General features: G+C 38.2%; 2 protein-coding genes and 1 long non-coding RNA gene across 3 annotated transcripts; 2 read left to right on the top strand and 1 right to left on the bottom strand.

Moving 5' to 3' along the window:
* Window positions 1–414: 414 nt before the first annotated feature.
* Window positions 415–1,888, top strand: LOC148725352 (uncharacterized). Its single transcript, XR_015990290.1, has 2 exons — window positions 415–736; window positions 1,378–1,888. It is a non-coding gene; the product is annotated as an uncharacterized LOC148725352 (long non-coding RNA).
* An 8,558-nt stretch (window positions 1,889–10,446) lies between these two features.
* On the top strand, window positions 10,447–12,251 carry LOC148725351 (uncharacterized). The gene is made up of 3 exons (XM_088730665.1): window positions 10,447–10,760; window positions 11,058–11,156; window positions 11,669–12,251. The coding sequence occupies exons 1-3, from the start codon at window positions 10,629–10,631 to the stop codon at window positions 11,957–11,959; spliced, it is 522 nt and encodes a 173-aa protein (XP_088586791.1). The 5' UTR covers window positions 10,447–10,628; the 3' UTR covers window positions 11,960–12,251.
* On the bottom strand, window positions 10,756–16,092 carry LOC148725350 (uncharacterized). Its single transcript, XM_088730664.1, has 2 exons — window positions 14,078–16,092; window positions 10,756–13,541 (listed from the first exon to the last, which is right to left on the bottom strand). The coding sequence occupies exons 1-2, from the start codon at window positions 15,961–15,963 to the stop codon at window positions 12,722–12,724; spliced, it is 2,706 nt and encodes a 901-aa protein (XP_088586790.1). The 5' UTR covers window positions 15,964–16,092; the 3' UTR covers window positions 10,756–12,721.
* Window positions 16,093–17,533: the final 1,441 nt, after the last annotated feature.

Below are 17,533 nucleotides of genomic sequence, written 5' to 3'. Positions count from 1 at the left end.
GTTACCCCACCAAGCAGATAGGTTGACCCTACCTCTTATGTAAACCAAGCCGGAAAATACAATAGGCAAGGGTTACCCTTCTAAGAGGGTGCCCCTTCTAGAAGGTCACCCTATCTCCATGTAAACAGGCCCTTACAATACTAGAAGTCTAGAAAAGTTTTATTCAGTCTCCCCTACATATTTTATTTGAAGTTTGCTTAAGAATCGACAATTTTCTCAGAAATTATACAGAAAGTGAGTCATTGATGAGAGCCGTGATTTCGGTTAGGGTCGTTAGAGGCGATATTTAAGACACCTCCTGAGATAATTCTTGATGATCCTTGATCGCTCGCTTTGCAAAAAGGGCGTGTTGACAATAATGAGAAGACCTGAGAATAGGAACAACCTAGGAAGACTAGGAAGAGAATATTCGGACAGATTTTTTTCTCGACTAAACGCAACTTAAATTTAATTTTTATGGACTACGAAAGAGACTGGAGTGAGGTTTGAAACTGCCCAGAAAAAATGACACCAATATAAATGTCAAAGTAGATAGACAAAAGATAAAAAGGACGTAGTCAAAAGATTATTATTTGATTAATTAATTTTATTGTCATTATTTTCTTTCAGTCAATGTTCTTAAAAAGGAAATGGTCTTTTCGAAAGATTCCCCGGTGATAAATATCACAGTTGCTGGTGGCGAAGAACAGCAAAAGAGCAAAGTCATCAAACGAAAGCCAAGAGGTGGAAGGAAAAGGTCAGCTTCAAAGGAAGAGGACGACCATCTTGTAAAGCGCCTAAAACAGGGCGAAATTCAGTGTCGAGCGAAATGAACGACAGACCAAGATGTTGGATGATCTAAATTTGGCTATGTGCGACTAAAAGAAATCGTTAAGAATTTTTGTTATTATTAACAGTCATGATTTTTCCTAAAATTTTATCATTTTATTACTATGATGGAGACGATGATGATAACGATGATTGTTTAAATCGTCTTTAATGTATTTAGTTAATTAGCCTTTCAATGTGTTTGTAGCTCTGGCAAGTATGTTCAATAGCATAGCGGTCAATGAATTTACTATAAGGTGTGGTCGTTGCCAGAAATTAAAGAATGTACCAACGGACAGGACTCCGCAGACTAAAGCCCGACACTTTAAAAAAGTACGTAAAATGTTGAGCATTATCCTTCAAGCTTGTCTGCAGAAACATTTCTATTTAAAACTTCGGAAGTTTCACTTTGAAGTATCATCATCAATTTTACTTTAAAAGAAAACCACTGGAGAAGACCATCCAGAGAACTTCTGTATTGTCAAAGAATAAAGCAGGTGGTTAAAATTAATCGTTTTCTTAAAAAAAGTAAAGATCACTGGAGGTCATATTTTTGTTGCTGCCTTACAGATCACTTTAATACAACTTGTCAAAACGTCGAAACGAGGAAGATAATGCTAAGAAATACAATGCAACAATAGATGGAATGAAAAGAAATATGGAAGCCTTCCTGAAGAAGAGTGGAAGCCGCGGAGGAGATCAAGAAAGTCAAAGTGATGGAAGTGTAATGTGAAACGTCGGCTCACCTAAAGGAATATCAGTGGGAAATGACAGTGATCGTGATTTAGAGTTAGACAACATGCAAGAGTCTTTCACATTATTTGTAAGATTGTGATATTATACTAACCAATCTGTCACCATCAGCCTAAGTAAAACATTTCTTTTACTTTTTTTTTTGTTAAAGATCCTCTGATCTATTTACTTCCCGATGTATCTTAAGGTCTTTTGCAAAACGACGTATTTAGTTGTTGTTACACCGATAGTCACAAGACAAGATGAATCCACATTTATAATATCAGTTCTAATTGCTAACTTTCAAGATTGAATGATATCAGTTATTAAAACTTTTAAGACTTCAGTAGTCAAGTGGACCGTGTATTTTTTATACTACCTTGCAATTACAGATTTCAAGACAATTGCCCTGAGGCAGTGGCATCTGCAAACGAGTTTGGAGACGTGTCACAGTGTGACAGTGACAGAGAGATTGAAGAATTCAACGAGAGGCTGAAATCTTAAGCGACTGCCTGTCTGCTGCAGAGCAAAGCTGTGAAACCGAATCTGACATTACCAATCACGACACAATCACGAGTTGAGCGCTTTCTGAAATACATTAAAACGACTGTCAACAATATTATATATATAGGGTAAGGCGACAAGTCTTTCTCATGTGTAAGTTTCGATACTTATCGAGTTTCGTGATTTGCGTTTTTTAATTGCCATGAACTGTGCGCGTGACCCCCCCTTACGGCCCCTCTTCGAAGAGATCCTGGAAAGGATTTTCAACTCACTGGTCGTACGAAGGTTTGCTCAAGGCATTTCAAGACGACAGACATGAAAACAACCCTGGCTGGAATTGTCAAATTAAAGCCAGGATCCATACCATCCAAGTTTGTTTGGTCTTCCCAATCGCCAAAAAAGAGAAAGTCACCAAGCAAGCGTCGAGAACCCTCAACACGACCGAAAGCTTCTAAAGACGTCATCCCGAGAGAAGCTTCGACAAGCGAATTTGTTCACGAATTTCTCGAGCCGACGATAGAGGAACTACTCGCAGAGTACAGGAGAGACAATACAAAATTGAAAGAAGTATCGAAACTTCAAATTCAGCTTAATGAACTTCAAATGGCGAAACAGCAACAAGAAAAGGCGAACAGACACCTCATGGCTGAACTCTGGTCAGAGCGTCGTGAAGCTCTCGAGACTTTGTTTAATCATGAAGCCGAGAAAGAGAGGATGGAAAAGAAATGCAGTCTACTCGAGAAAAAATTACAAGATGCTGAAGCAAAGCTTTTCAAGTTGGATAATTTGAAGTCGGACGAGAACATAGCTTTTTATACAGGTTTTCCTAACTACAGCACATTCCTGGCAATATTCAAGTTTTTGAACACAGGAGACAAAGGGGAAAATGTGAGATATTATTCATCTAACAAGAACGAGGTCACTGCTGACTTTTATCAAAACCAGGAAGATGAGGAGGAGGAAGAGGCATCCCAAAACACTGAAAAAGGAAAAGCTGGCAGACCAAGAAAACTGGCATTGATTGATGAATTTTTCATTGTAATGTGTAGACTGAGAAGGGGATTTGCTGAACTTCATTTGGCCAATCTGTTTGGAGTGTCTCAGTCGACGATCAGTAGATTGTTTACAACATACATCAATTATATGTATTTAAAAACTGGTCAGGTTAATATTTGGCCCTCAAGGGCAATTGTAAACAAAACAATGCCAGATATCTTCAAGGAGAAGTATCCTAACACGAGAGTCATAATTGACTGCACCGAAATACGTTGTCAAATGCCAAGTGCTAAATTCAGAACTGTTTAGTTCATACAAAAATCATGTTACCTTCAAAGGTCTTGTTGGCATCGCACCAAATGGCGCCATCACATTTATCAGTCAACTATATACCGGAAGCATATCAGACAGGGAGATTGTCACGAGGAGTGGGTTTTTGGATTTAAATTTTGACGAAGGAGATGCTGTAATGGCAGATAAGGGTTCCACAATAGAAGATATACTACCTTTAGGAGTGTCTCTTAACATCCCTCTATTTCTTGGAGAAAATGCTCAAATGTCAAAGGAGAATGTAATCACAACCCAACAGATTGCAAGTGTCAGGATCCACATAGAGAGGGCGATCAATTTAATCAAGAACTACCATATTTGAGATGGTGAAGTGCCACTGAATCTTATAGGACTGCTCAATCAGATGTGGAGTGTATGTGCATTTCTGACTAATGCACGCAATCCACTTATTTCAGTCTAGTAGAGTGATTTTCATGGAAGTATGAAAATCTTTGAGACCTTTCATCTAAGTACTAAACATGTGAACAATAAGATGTACTAAATAGTACATTTTCATGACAAAATCCTTTTTCTTCATGAATTCAAGTAATAATACTTGTTTTACAGTAAAGTTAATTGCTAAATTATTCAAAGGTTATTCAAGTCACTGAGGTGATGATACTGATGGTATCTCATGAAAGCTTAAGTAGTTCAAATCAGTTATACTCTTAATCCTGCCTTAATTTGCAAAATTTGACAGCTGCTTTTTTAAGAAAATGCTGAAAATAATACTCCTTCAATTTCTCTTTAAGTGTGCCTCAGAACTGACCATTGAATGGAATTCTTTGTATGCTCATTCCTGCATTGGTATATACCACAAAGTCACACCACATAGCCTTAGTAACCCCCATTTGTCCTTGCACTTGATAGCAATAATCATGATTCTCCTTGAGTTTTGGTTTCCCATCAATTTCTCCACAAAAGAATGTTTGGTCTGAGCATGCCTCCAATGGAGTCACATAGGATTTTGTATATGGGCACTTAATCTCCACTAAGCCATACTGATCTTCACAGGTTACATCAATAACTTTACTATCAGGGGAAGCCCCAAGGAAGGGTGCATCCATGGCTACGACTAGGCCTGACTTGAATAATACAACAGGTCTTCTGATTGAGTACATATCTTTTTGATATTGTCTTAATGCAATTGATTCATATCTCTGACCATGTTCAGTGCACTTTGAATAAAAAGGGATAGGAGTGATCAGACTGTTCACAAGTGTTTCATGATTTCTTAGTCTTGTGCATACTTTCTTGAAATTAGATGCAGTGATTCTGTATTGTCGCTCATTTTTCCATTCATCTGATGTAGACTGACCTTGAGTTTTTTCCTCAATCTCATTTAATTTATCACCATCAACCAAGAGGTGATTAAGTAAATTGACTCCCTCCTGATCAAGCTTATCTGGCAATTTGAAAGGTTCAGTGGATTTTAATGGGAATTTAGGATATTCTTTTGGGAGACTCCTCTTATCTTGGGGTTTGTTTGGTACAGATCCTAATTCACAGGACACTTTAAAATTTGACTCTGTGAACTGAAGTTGGTAGCTTGCAAAAGAACCAGAGGGACTCCTGCCAAATTTTGTTTCTTTTAAGCCAGGATTTTCAGTGGTGTTAAGGATTTGGGCTAAGGGCATACTGGGGTTAACTGCCATTAAGTCAGCTTTCAACTTGTCTTCATCTTCAACCTGGGACTCCAAGTTGTTTCTTGCCTCGTATAATATACACTTCAATCGTTCCTCTCTTGGTCTGCTTGCTGTAAAATCATCTAATTTGGTTTTCTTAACCCTGACTTCCATGATTGGCTTTGGCGTTACTTTGTCTCCTCTCCCTTTCTTGTGCCACAATTGTAGTGAAGATGTACATGCAGTAGTAGGATTCATGTCATCCTCCGAGTCTAGTTGTGTGGTATCACTGCATGCATATAGGGAAAATTTACAAAGCTTTAGCATTAAAGCTAAAACATGATTGCAGAGTCCCACTTTACCAGCCACGCATGTGCAAGATGCTTCCTTGACTTCACCAGTTATGAGGTCAAGAGCTACTTTCAACTTGTGTGGAGCTTCATTTTTTTTAAAACTGTGGTAACAAAGCGACTTAAAATAGAAATAGCGATTGTCACTTGCAGCTTCTATCTGTTTCAGATACTCGTCAAGCAAGAAGTTCTTTGCCTTTTGAAGTCAAGTAGGAAGAGAATGGCCTTTACCTCGAAGATCGATGATTTTACCAGTTTTTGATATATGCGCATCCAACTCTGCCCTGTTAAAATCTGGCAATTTCTGTAAGCTGGATGACCCACCATCCGCTGGAAACTTGACTGCAGCAGGACTGCTCTTAGGTTGTGTCTGGATGGCATTCCCCTGTTCTCGTCGCTGTTTACGCTTCGTATATAATTTATTTTCGTCTGGATCGACTACATTTTTGTCTTTTCCAGTCTTGAAAAACTCTTCCACTCTTCAAATTGAACGAGAAAAATTTCAAATGTTTCATTTACATATACGTATCCTGGTTCGTATCCAACAGTTAATTAAGGTGCGGAACCGCACTTTCAATCAAAGACGATCGAGTCTGAGCGATCTATAACTTTACAATCTGAATTCAATATCTCTTTGGATCAATTAGAACATTTTATGAGTTTTCTTTCTTAAATGGACAATAATATCTATGAGCTTCTTAATACTTTAAAAGTAGAATCAATTGTTGTCGTCTCACCTTTTATCAAGTTGGGCTTTCGTCTTTAGACCTTTGGCGGGATCTCCTCTGCATTTTAGCCAGAATTTTAAGTCTTGAACTTTTAAATTAGCTGAAGCTCTCCCACTTAATGATGAACCAGGAATATCTGCTTCTGAGAGCTTTAAATTGTTTAAAACCCAGCTCATTATGTGTTACTTGCCAGGTAAAAGTATCCGAAGAAACACACAGTGGCCCGACCGACCTCGCTTTCGTGTAAACTTGTTACCAGCCTTCTCAAGCAAATTTTCATTATGCATAGCGTGTATGGGATACTATTTTTGTTTTTGATGAAATCGATGATATGCTGGAATCGTGAGAGAATTTATTCAATGAAGCACTGGATCTACATTGTCCGTGGCGAAACAAGCGAGTCGCAATTGTCACCCAAACTCCTTGGATGTCAAATGCTATTTTAAAACAACTGAGGCTAAGGGACACGCTCCTGAAAAAAGCTAAGCGTTCAAAAGACCCCTTCGATTTGGCTAAGTACAAGAAGGCCACAAATAAGGCAGTTGGCTTGTTAAGGAGTGCCAAACGAAAATACTACGTCTCAAAACTTGAGAACAATCAAGGCAACACCAGAGAACTGTGGAGAACCATTAAATCAATTTCTGGAATGAACAAACAGTCTAAGCGTGTAAGCAGCCTTAAAGCCGCTGAACATCTTTTATACGACAAGGAACAAATGGCTTCCAAGTTTAATTTTCATTTTACCTCTATCGCGGATCAACCCAGATCATTACTTCCTCAAATGAACTTAGACATCTCCAAACTTATTCATTTTGTCGATTCAAGAAAAGATGCTGGCATCGATTTCTCTATTCCGCCTATTACAGAGAGAAAGGTTATCGATTGTCTCAAGAATATAAGTTCAAACAAGGCTAGCGGTATTCCTCAACGCCGGAAGACTGCAAAAGTCTTTCCATTATTTAAAGGTGGAGATTCGGAAAACGTGAACAACTATCGTCCGATATCTGTGTTGCCAGTACTTTCAAAAGTCATTGAGAAGCATGTACACCACACGTTTTACAGCTACCTGTGCGATAATAACTTGATTTATCCTAAACAGTCCGGTTTCCGGAAGCGTCATAGCACAGAAACTCCTTTAATTGGAATTATTGATGAGTTGCTGTTTAATCTTGATAAAGATCGTGCGAGGATTATGATATTGGATTGATTAAATTAAAATTACAAAGTTTATTTCATAGAAGATACATCAGGGATGTTTTTTATTCAATTTAATGAAAGGGTATTAAGATATGGATATTTCTGATAAGTTGTAGTTAGCTTGGTTTGGATCATATCTCGACAGAAGGCGACAGCTGGTATCTATGGATTACAAAGAATCCCCTACTGCTTGGTTCCGTCATGGTGTACCCCAAGGCTCAATTCTAGGCCCCTTGCTTTATATTGCCTACATCAACGACCTTCCACTACATGTGAGTTCTGCTGAAATTGATCTCTATGCCGATGACACGACATTGATTTCTGCTGCTCATTATGAAAATATTGATAACTTACAAAGTTCACTGACCACAGCGATCTCCGAGGTCATCCAATGGGCAACAGCCAAAAAACTTCCTCTCAATGAGAACAAGACAAAAGTGCTTACCATCACTGGTAAGCGACTCTCAACCAGAATTGAACATGATCTTGAGGTTCTTATTAATGGAAAGCAACTTTAAAATGTGCAACTTGCAAAACTTTTGGGCCTGGAGAAAGATCAAAAATTAACATTTATTCCTCATATTGATAAATTATGCAAGAAATTATCGCAGAGAATAGACAATTTGAAGAGCATCAAATACTGCTTCCCACTAAATCATCGCCTTCTATTTTATACTGCTATGATAAGACCAGTAATGGATTATGTAAATGTTGTTTGGTCCAGCTGTGACAAACATTGCCTCAACCGTGTCTTAAAGCTGCAGAAAAGGGCTGCTAGGATTATTTTAGACGCTGATTCTCGAGCCTCCTCAGTAAAGTTATTTAACAAACTTAAGTGGCTACCTTTTTATGAACAGGCGAAGATAGCAAAATGCTCCATTGTATATAAACGGTTACAAGGAAATGTATCTGCTTACTTAAAAACTTTGCTGAAACTTTCTAGTGAAACTCACTCACAAGAAACTAGATATGCAAATTTTAATATAGCTTCTCCGATCGTCAGACGTCAAAAGAAAGGAGGAAGAACTTTTACAGCGACAGCATGTAAAACGTGGAACACCCTGCCACTATCAACTCGAAAACTGGCCACCTTAAGTAGTTCTAAAACATCACTCTGGAAGAGCATTTTCAATGACCAACAGGTTTTAAATCATTTTATTCTGTAATTTTCATAGCTCATTGTTATGTAGTTAAAACAGTTTTTAATATCTCTAATATTTTTATTGTATTTTTAGTGCTAGGAGGGCCAGTGGTTTATTAGTATTCTTTACTATTTCAGTGCTACCCTCATCAAATAAAGCCTTTACTTACTCACTTACTTACTTACTTACTTACTTACGAGTAACCTTGCCACAAATAATTTACATTTCGTCAACACAACCAATATTTTGATGTAAGTTGGATTTTAACATATCTCGCTAACATATTTAACTTACTCCACCGATGTTGCAGAATTCTCCATTGCGCGGTGACAATTAATCTCCAAAGCTCAGTTACAACATCATCCTCAATTATCAGCAGTTGAACAGTAGATCGACGCGTTTATGTTCCACCAGTGCAAACTTCAATCTACCGTTAAAAATAAGTTTGATACGATGCTAAATTTATCACTGACTTTATTGTTTTCATGTTTCGATCACTTTATTTACCATTTTCTGAATTCCTGCCGCTTCGCAATTTAATTGTGGTAGCGATTTCTTTTAGTATTTCAATTTTCATAAATTTTTGCGACTTCGCGTCACCTGCACAGAAACTGTTGTATTTTGCGATCGTAGAAAATAGATAAGTTTAAAGCCTGCCGTGACTCTGTAAGTTACGTGAAGATGATCTGTCTGAAAATGAGAGGGGAAAAAATGTTTAAATAACCAATTTTTTAACCTTAAAGTTCTCTTAAATTTTTCGTACATTTGATTTATAAATTTGATTGTATACTTGTTAACAACGTTATCCATATCAAGTGTCAGAGATGTTCTTGAACCAGATTTGTAATTCCTTTCAGCTTAGTGTACTACTGGAAACAAGTGACGCCCCAAGAGGAAGCAAAAAGCATGCCGAGAAAGTTTTGGAAGTGGCACGAACCCACTTTCGTGAACTGCCAGTGAAACACACTTTCAGGCCAAAGGTATTGGCAGTAGTTTCATGAGGTGACAAGTGCTTCGGTGGATCCTCCGTTGCTGTAAGTCCTTTTGTGTGGCCATTTTGTTTACACAAAAGAATTGAAAATTTTAAACCACTCTTGCAGAAAGCTGTTTTATCCTCCAAACCGCTACCGAAGGAAGCATCCAATCTCATATGGATATCTTCAGCATATCATGGCCCACGTCATGACAAAGCTAAACCCCCCTGTAAGAAATGCCGAGAAATGTTCAAGAGTTTACAAGGGTTTATATCTGTAAGTGACGATGTTAAAAAGGACACTTCCTTTCTGGCAGCATGTGCATAATATTGCCCAGTGGACAAGGTTGTCGCCGATGGTATGGAAACATTGACTGAATGTGACAGAGTTACTCTAGAAAAGAACAAAGAGCGCTGTATACTTTACCATAAGGAATTTTACAGAGTTCGCAATGAGATGAAAAAAGCATACGAGTCAGCAAGAACTGAAATCATGATACAATTGTTCGATAGAGAGACATTTTATCGAAAGTTTTGATATGTCTCCAGGAACTGAATTGGCGCGATGAGTACTATCGATCCTTCGGAATTTGACGAAATTAAACGCGAGTCAAAATAAAGGAAGACTCAGATATCACAATCACCGTAAACAGATTAATGGCTCTTACGATATAGATTGTGTGATGGAATGGTTTCTTCTTTCGCCCGTCATTACAAAGTAATTCACGGTATAGTAAAAAAGTAGCCATTATTTTCAATGAACTTAATCAATTCTAGCTTTGTATTTTAGAAAACTGTGGAAACCCTCCTGGGCATGAAGTTGAGGCTGTATTCCGTACTGTAGTTCACTTAACATGGGCATTATATTGTATTTAATTACATTATATTTAATTTTTCTTTTTTCAAACCATTTTCACCGCCTTACCGCAGTAGGGTAGGACTAGAACGGAACATATGCAAACCATGCGAGTAGTCCACCCAATAAATCCCATCCCCACCCCAGGGGAGGACACCCATCACACAGTAATCTCGTGCGTGGGAAACTAACGTCTCCTACGCAAATTTCCCTTTCGTAAACGGTCGTTGCCATTTGAAACGGTCGATGCCATTTCTCGGAACGGTCGTTGCCATTGAAAACGGTCGATGCCATTTCTCAAACTAGCCGAGCAGACGACAGCCCTCGTGAATAGCTCGTACGCTGTTGGCACGCTCGGACGTCACTTCCGGGCAGTGTTGCTTATAAGATGGCGGAGCAATCCACGTGCGCGAGAGTTGAGCCAGCTGAAACAGAACGAACCCATTCTTCTTGTGCAGAAACAAAAAAAAAATCAGTTAAGAAGCCAACGGGGTGGAACTCCTTTATGCAGTCAGTTGCGGTGAGTTTGTTTTGTATTTCCCGAAATATTCAATCATTTTCAGCCTGGATAAAGTGCTTGTTCAAATAGTCTAAAACATGTTGTTTCCCTTACATCCTTTACATCCGATTACAAGTGATTAAGATTAAGTGATCAGAAATATCAGTGAAAAATAAACCGCATCTAAAATTTTCGTTTATGTCATTAACAAATATCTTATCTGTAAGTGTTGCACTTGTATTCATTATTCTTGTAGGCCTTGAAATTACATTCGATATAAGCTGATATAGTTTCCTCGTACTTTGTATCATTCCACAGCCAGATGTCAAGGAACAACTTGGAAAGGGGGCGGGAATCGGGCAGGTTTCCAAAGTGGTTGGCAATATGTGGAAGAAATTGCCGACAGACAGACGAAAGGTTAGTTATAAACTTCTAACATTGTGAATGTTTGTGTATTAACCCTGCCCCATTTCAGTGGACTGCTGTGTGGTTTACGTGGCTAACTTTGTAAGGACCGAGAGTGTAAATGTTCTCGTCAAACTTTCCAATTAAAAGTATTTTAGGTTATGAATGTTGATCTTGAATCAAGCTGGGACCTCAAGCTCAATGTCAATTTTGTAATATAATGTTCAGACTTGTTATTTTTCCAGACAGAACTCTTAAATATACCTTGGGGATAGCAAGGCCCATTATAATGTACCAATTAATTTAACCTAAATTTTAATTAGAAATAACCTACATGTGGCGGATCCAGGTTTTGAGGAAAGGGGGGGAGGCAAGGGGGTATTATCCTCAAAAAATTATGATAGAGGGTGAACAAAACTGTCTTTGCAATCTAGTTTATATAAAAAATAGGGGGGATCAAAAATACACGATTGTTCCCTAATATATTTCCCCCCTTTTAAAATATCATGCTATGATCTTCATAGGACTGGAAAGATAAAGCACAGAGCTTGAGGGAAGACCTTGATATGGGAATAGCAGAGATAAAAAAATGTCCAACCTGCAGCACCCAGTTCACAAGGGAGAAGGACTTCAAATACCACCAGAAAGGTTGTCATGAGTGCATTTGCGAGGAATGCAATGAATCGTTTGACCATGAGCAAAAGCTAAAGAGGCATAAAGACAAGAAACATAAAGACAGCAACAAGTGTGATCATTGTCAAAAGACTTTTGCAGAGAAACGAAATCTTATAAGACATCAAAAGTCACATGCTTAATTAACCTATCCTGCATTTAGTGATTTTAACTGGAGATGATTTGAAAGGAATATTGGATCAATCTATAATACATAATTGTTTTTGTTTTTAAATTATTATTATCGATTTTTGAAATTAATTGTGGTCATTGCAGCACATGTACATCATGTTACTGTTCAAACCAAATTTTAAATCATTACAATGTTGTGTTAGACTTTAACAAGAAAGAATGAATGAAAACTTATTTACAATTTCAAACCTTCAATCTTTTCAAAGTTTTACGTTTGTACAGCTTAATCTTCAGATAGACCACCCCCCCCCCCCACTTTTTGGGTGAAATAACTGGAGGCCCAGGCCTTAATTTACCTGAGTATTAGTTAGCGCCCCATGTGAATCAATGGCTGAATTTTGCTTATAATTTTCCTCAATCAGGATATCAGCAAACAAACCTTCATACCCACAAGGTACTATACGGTTGTATGGCATTGTACCAATTATCTGAACCCATGGAAGAATCCATAAGTTCTGGCACATGTACATCATGTTACTGTTCAAACCAAATTTTAAATCATTACAAATGTTGTGTTAGACTTTAACAGGAAAGAATGAATTAAAACTTATTTACAATGTCAAAACCTCAATCTTTTTAATAACCTTGTTGTTCAGGGGCAGATCCAAGGAGAGAGGTTTTTAATCTAGGCAATTTGCCTTAAGTGAATTTCCCTCTATGTTAAACATTATGCAAACATTCCATTGTTTAGTCACTAAGATTTCTCTGTTTTCCTATTTTTTCCTTTGCATGTGCTTTGTCTTGGATTTCATAGTATGGGACCCAGACTTCTTACTACTTTTAGTGTTTGTTTGTACTGCTTTAGCCAAGTCATGGGTGCGCTTCCTCTTGGAGGTTGGTTCTTGTAGTTGTACTGGTCGCCCTTTTGATACAACCTGATGGCTTCCACTACCACACTTTCGTTTTCTGTTGGGCTGGACTCGGATCTTTTTTCCATTTCCGGTTTTTTTCACCTCACTGGACCCGAAAGAAAAAAGAGCGCTTGCCAAATTAGAATGCATAGATCTAGCAGCGGTTAAGGATGTTACCCTTTTTGCAAACCTGATTACACCTTTAGCCAAATTAAGGTCTCTTGAGCTTTGGAGCTTTTGAATTATTTTTTCACAAGAGTTTCTCAACAATTGTTCAGCATTTGCAATGGAATCATCCTCATCATCATCATTGCTCTGAGTTGGTTCAGTGGAATGTTCATCCTCATCATCATTGCTCTGAATTAGTTCAGCAGTTGAGCAGTTTGGCCCTTGTTGTGCTGTTTCCATACTAGTGGATGCCTCTGTTACAAAACCATTAGAACCATCAGTTTGTGATGTTTGTCCAGCATCACTAGAGCGTAATGGCTTATAGCAAGCAACAGGAAGTGTCTTTCCTATTGCTAGCCAGGCCAATTTCTGCCTCTCATGTGGGTTACTGACTGGAATAAAGTTTATGCAGTCTGCTAGATTTGCCACCCACAGGACATACTGGTGTTTGCATGGGCTCCCGTTTTTACCAACCGTGCAGGTACATATCCCAAGAGTCATGTCCACTGTATAACTGACAAAGAACCAATGAGACAATTCATAAATATCTCAATACAACTGGAATTTTTGTTTTTTCAATCTGTAATAGATACATTCTAGACCTTCAACTGGTTGATCCACTAAGATATTAATAGAAATATTCCTAACAGCAGAGTAAGGACTTGCTCTTACTCTGCTATAAAAAACTCAACACCCTGCCAAGAAGGGAAATTACTAAAGGTACCCCACCCCCTGGACAATATATTACTCATGTTTTGGTCTTCCTTATGCTAAATCAACATCCTTGGAATGCAGCATATGGATGAACTGCAGGAATTACATGTATCTCATATGTTATGCATGTTATGTCCCTATGTTTTATGTATTTTTGCTCCAAAGGGGAGGAGCCTAGAAACACTGCCCCCTCCCCCCCCTGCACTGCTTCCCCTATCAAGATAATTTGAATCAGACAGTGGGGGAAAGATAGGAAAATAATGCCCACCCACACATGCCCTCTTGTACCATCAGAGCATTATGCTATTGTGACGGCTAAGAAAAAACACTACTGACCTGTGACTGCTATCTGAAGAGCTTCCAACTTTGAATACATTATTGCCAAAGTTCTCCACAGTTGAGAGGTAGGCATCAAGATCTTTTTTATCGGGGACTTTAAACCCTGTGCTTCCGTTTTTCCCTTTGCCAAAGAAACGATGTCTGTACACGCCATCAAAACTCCCATCAGCAATACTAAGGAGCTTATTCTTGTAGTGATCTTCTAAATCAATAGTCAGCTTGTCTAGAAGCCCAACAACATTGTACTCTTTAGTGCGCTGCAGAATTACATCCTTAAGAACCAAAAACTGAGCCTCAGCAAAATTGTTGGTGTGGTTACCTCTAACAAGCAGTTCAGTTCTAAAGCATAGAGCAAAAGATTCTTTGTCATTGTATAGATTTTGCAAATAGCTGACTAGATCTGGGTATTTCTTGCAACGGCCATCATTCAAAAGTTCACTGAAGCAGTTCTCAAAATCTTGTTTTGTCTCGGCATACAAGGACCTCTTGAAAAGGGTGAGAAAATAGGGTCTATCTGCTTGGCTGATACTGTTCTTGCTCTCGTGAAGCCATCTCCAAAGTTGTTGGAGCATGTGGAAGATGCAAAGAAGTAAAACAGATGTTGGCCAAACAGACTTCAGAGCATTTCTTTCCTCTTTACAGTTGTCTGTAAGGATGGCTTGGGGGCCTTGTTCCCGACCACGATCATTGAATGCATACTCTGGTAAACAGGACCGAAACATTTCAAAGCCCTGTTTAAGTGTACGCTCCTGCTCATCACTGGTGATCAAGATGCCAAGTGGAAGTGCTCCAGACACATTGTTTGTGCACATTAAAAACACTTTAAGATTGTGCTCTTCTGTATTAGAAGTAGCATCAACAAAAACCATCTCACCAGACTGCTGCACTTCCTTGTGTACACGGTTCATGAGAGGTGTTACAATAGCAATTATAAGAGGCGTATTATCACCTTCATATATCTGGTAACAAGTAGTAGCTTCAGGGTTGTCTTTCTTGTATTGTTCAAGCCTTTCGGCAAGTCTTTCAAACATCATAACGCCCTGTCCACCATACCTATCCTTACCAAATTGCGTGTAGAGGTAACTAAAGTCCCTTTTTCTTGGCATAACTGCCCGATTGGCCTTTTTCCTGTGAAATTCCAATTCATCCTGACATGATTCTTTGAGTTCTTTCAAGTACTGTTGCCTTGCGGTTGCTGGTGTATGCCCACTTTCAAACAGCTTCAAAACCCTTTCTGTGCACTCAGGAGAAAGGTCACGGAAATTAGAGGTCTCCAGAGTTTCAAGTGAATGGTTGTGGTCCCACTCTATGTCCACAGAACAACATCCCTCGCTGTCTATTTTGACTATCATCTGAAAGGGGCAATTGGTGTTCTTTACTCTGGCAGATGGATTCAAGTACAATTTCTGCTGTGGATCTTTACTTGGACTCCAGTTGCGAGTGTTGTGTTGGCATCTATAGTAGTTTTGCAACACATAGCCGCTTGTTGGTGCCTTCTTTGTCTTTAACTTCACTGAGATGCTGTTTATCACTTCATATTCGGATATCCATTGCTCCAGGTTTTCTTTCGTTATATCTTCGGTCAAAAAGTGCACTTTGAACTTTTCTCCATTTCCTGAAATTGCCTTCAGGTAGTAAAATGAATCATCTGGAAGCGAAGCCAGAAAACTCTCCTTTGTAATTTGGGTCGATTCAAAAGATTTTCTTTTCGATTCGACTTCTTTTATAGCTGAAGATATTAGATCTTTGAGAAAATTGTCGGGTTTGTCCGCCATTTTGATTTGATAAAAATCGCGATGGTTTGTGGGAAAGCTAGTCTGCATTGCTCTAATTGTCACGCATGTCGTCGGAGAGAGTCGGAAATATCGGTTCCTTCTTGGCATCGACCTTTACGATGGCATCGACCGTCATGAGAAATGGCATCGACCGTTTTCAATGGCAACGACCGTTCCGAGAAATGGCATCGACCGTTTCAAATGGCAACGACCGTTTACGAAAGGGAAATTTGCGTCTCCTACCCCAAACCCTGTAGGAGACGCGATCTCCATTTATTCGTCCCTATCCGAGAAGACTAGAATGTCTAACCATTTCTTGATGTTATAGAAAGGTAGCATATTCTTCTCAATTATTTTAAGACCTTGAGTGTTGGTCCGGCCGGGGCTTGAACCCTCGACCTCCCGCACAACAGTCCAGCGCTCTATCTATTGAGCGAACCGGGAAGCGGTCATTGAGCTAACCGGGAGGCGGTCATTGAGCTAACCGGGAGGCCTGTACAACTCCTGCCATTCGTTGGCGCTTCTGAGTCTTTTTTATTTATTACAGTTTCTCCAAATCGTTACTAAATAAATAAATAATAAATAAATAATAAATAAACTATGAATAATAATAATGATTATGGAGAGGCAGCATCCAAAAGCGTCCTAGACACCAAACGAGGGATGCTCTCCAGTAAGCTAACAAAATATATCTATAATATTAAGAAACAATTATCAGAGTATAAAATTTAAATATAAAAATATTAAATTGAATTAAATCGAAAATTTAAGAATAAACACTAGCGAGAAAAACACACAACGTTTCGATGACTCCATGTCATCATTCTCAAGTGAGAAGAGAATAAAAATGAATAGTTAATTTATACCGTACGAAGGTGGCAAACGTAAAAAGTTTAAAATATTTAAATAAATAATTGCGCGTGTTAAGTTCATAAATGTAAACTATTAAATAAATAGTTTCGCGCGTATGGAATCCGATTGTTTGTTCAAAGAGGGCTTCATCTTTATGAAAAGCATTTCATATTTATTCTATTCATTTTTATTCTCTTCTCACTTGAGAATGATGACATGGAGTCATCGAAACGTTGTGTGTTTTTCTCGCTAGTGTTTATTCTTAAATGTCTAACAAAATCTAATGTCATTTAAATCGAAAATTCTATGTATCACCAAAGAATGAAGTGACTTTATGTTAAAGGCTAGAAATACTGACAGAATCCTTTATATTATTAGGAGGACTAATCCATTCATTAATAATACGGATAAAAAAGCAACATTTAAAAAAATTTGTTCTTCCATACATGCTGACCAGGTCAAGAGAATCATTCTTTCTTAAATTATAATCCACACTACGATCTTTACAGAACTACAACTTATCAGAAATATCCATATCATAATACCCTTTCATTAAATTGAATAAAAAACATCCCTGATGTATCTTCTATGAAATAAACTTTGTAATTTTAATTTAATCAATCCAATATCATAATCCTCATCAGATTTAAGAATAAACTTAGTTGCCCTCACCTGTATTGCCTCTATTTTATTAATATTACGTTTTTTACGAGGATACCAGGTCTCATATGAATACTCGAGCAGTGGTCTGACAAGACTACAGTATAATGTTCTCCATGCAGAAATATCTTTTAAATCCTTACATGTTCTTTTCACCAAACCAAGA

Source organism: Stylophora pistillata, chromosome 8 (assembly GCF_964205215.1).
Source record: "Stylophora pistillata chromosome 8, jaStyPist1.2, whole genome shotgun sequence".
In the NCBI taxonomy this organism is placed as follows: Eukaryota; Metazoa; Cnidaria; class Anthozoa; order Scleractinia; family Pocilloporidae; genus Stylophora; species Stylophora pistillata.
Note: the sequence above shows the minus strand (reverse complement) of the source record. Positions and strands in the feature narration are given on the sequence as shown.

Bases quoted from the DNA above. Each gene is read 5' to 3' on its own strand.
- LOC148725351 (XM_088730665.1), top strand. From the start codon at position 10,629: ATGGCGGAGCAATCCACGTGCGCGAGAGTTGAGCCAGCTGAAACAGAA. The intron at 10,761-11,057 runs GTGAGTTTGTTT...ATCATTCCACAG, and splicing joins CCTTTATGCAGTCAGTTGCG to CCAGATGTCAAGGAACAACT. The intron at 11,157-11,668 runs GTTAGTTATAAA...TGATCTTCATAG, and splicing joins TGCCGACAGACAGACGAAAG to GACTGGAAAGATAAAGCACA.
- LOC148725350 (XM_088730664.1), bottom strand. From the start codon at position 15,963: ATGCCAAGAAGGAACCGATATTTCCGACTCTCTCCGACGACATGCGTG. The intron at 13,542-14,077 runs GTCAGTAGTGTT...GTTCTTTGTCAG, and splicing joins TCTTCAGATAGCAGTCACAG to TTATACAGTGGACATGACTC.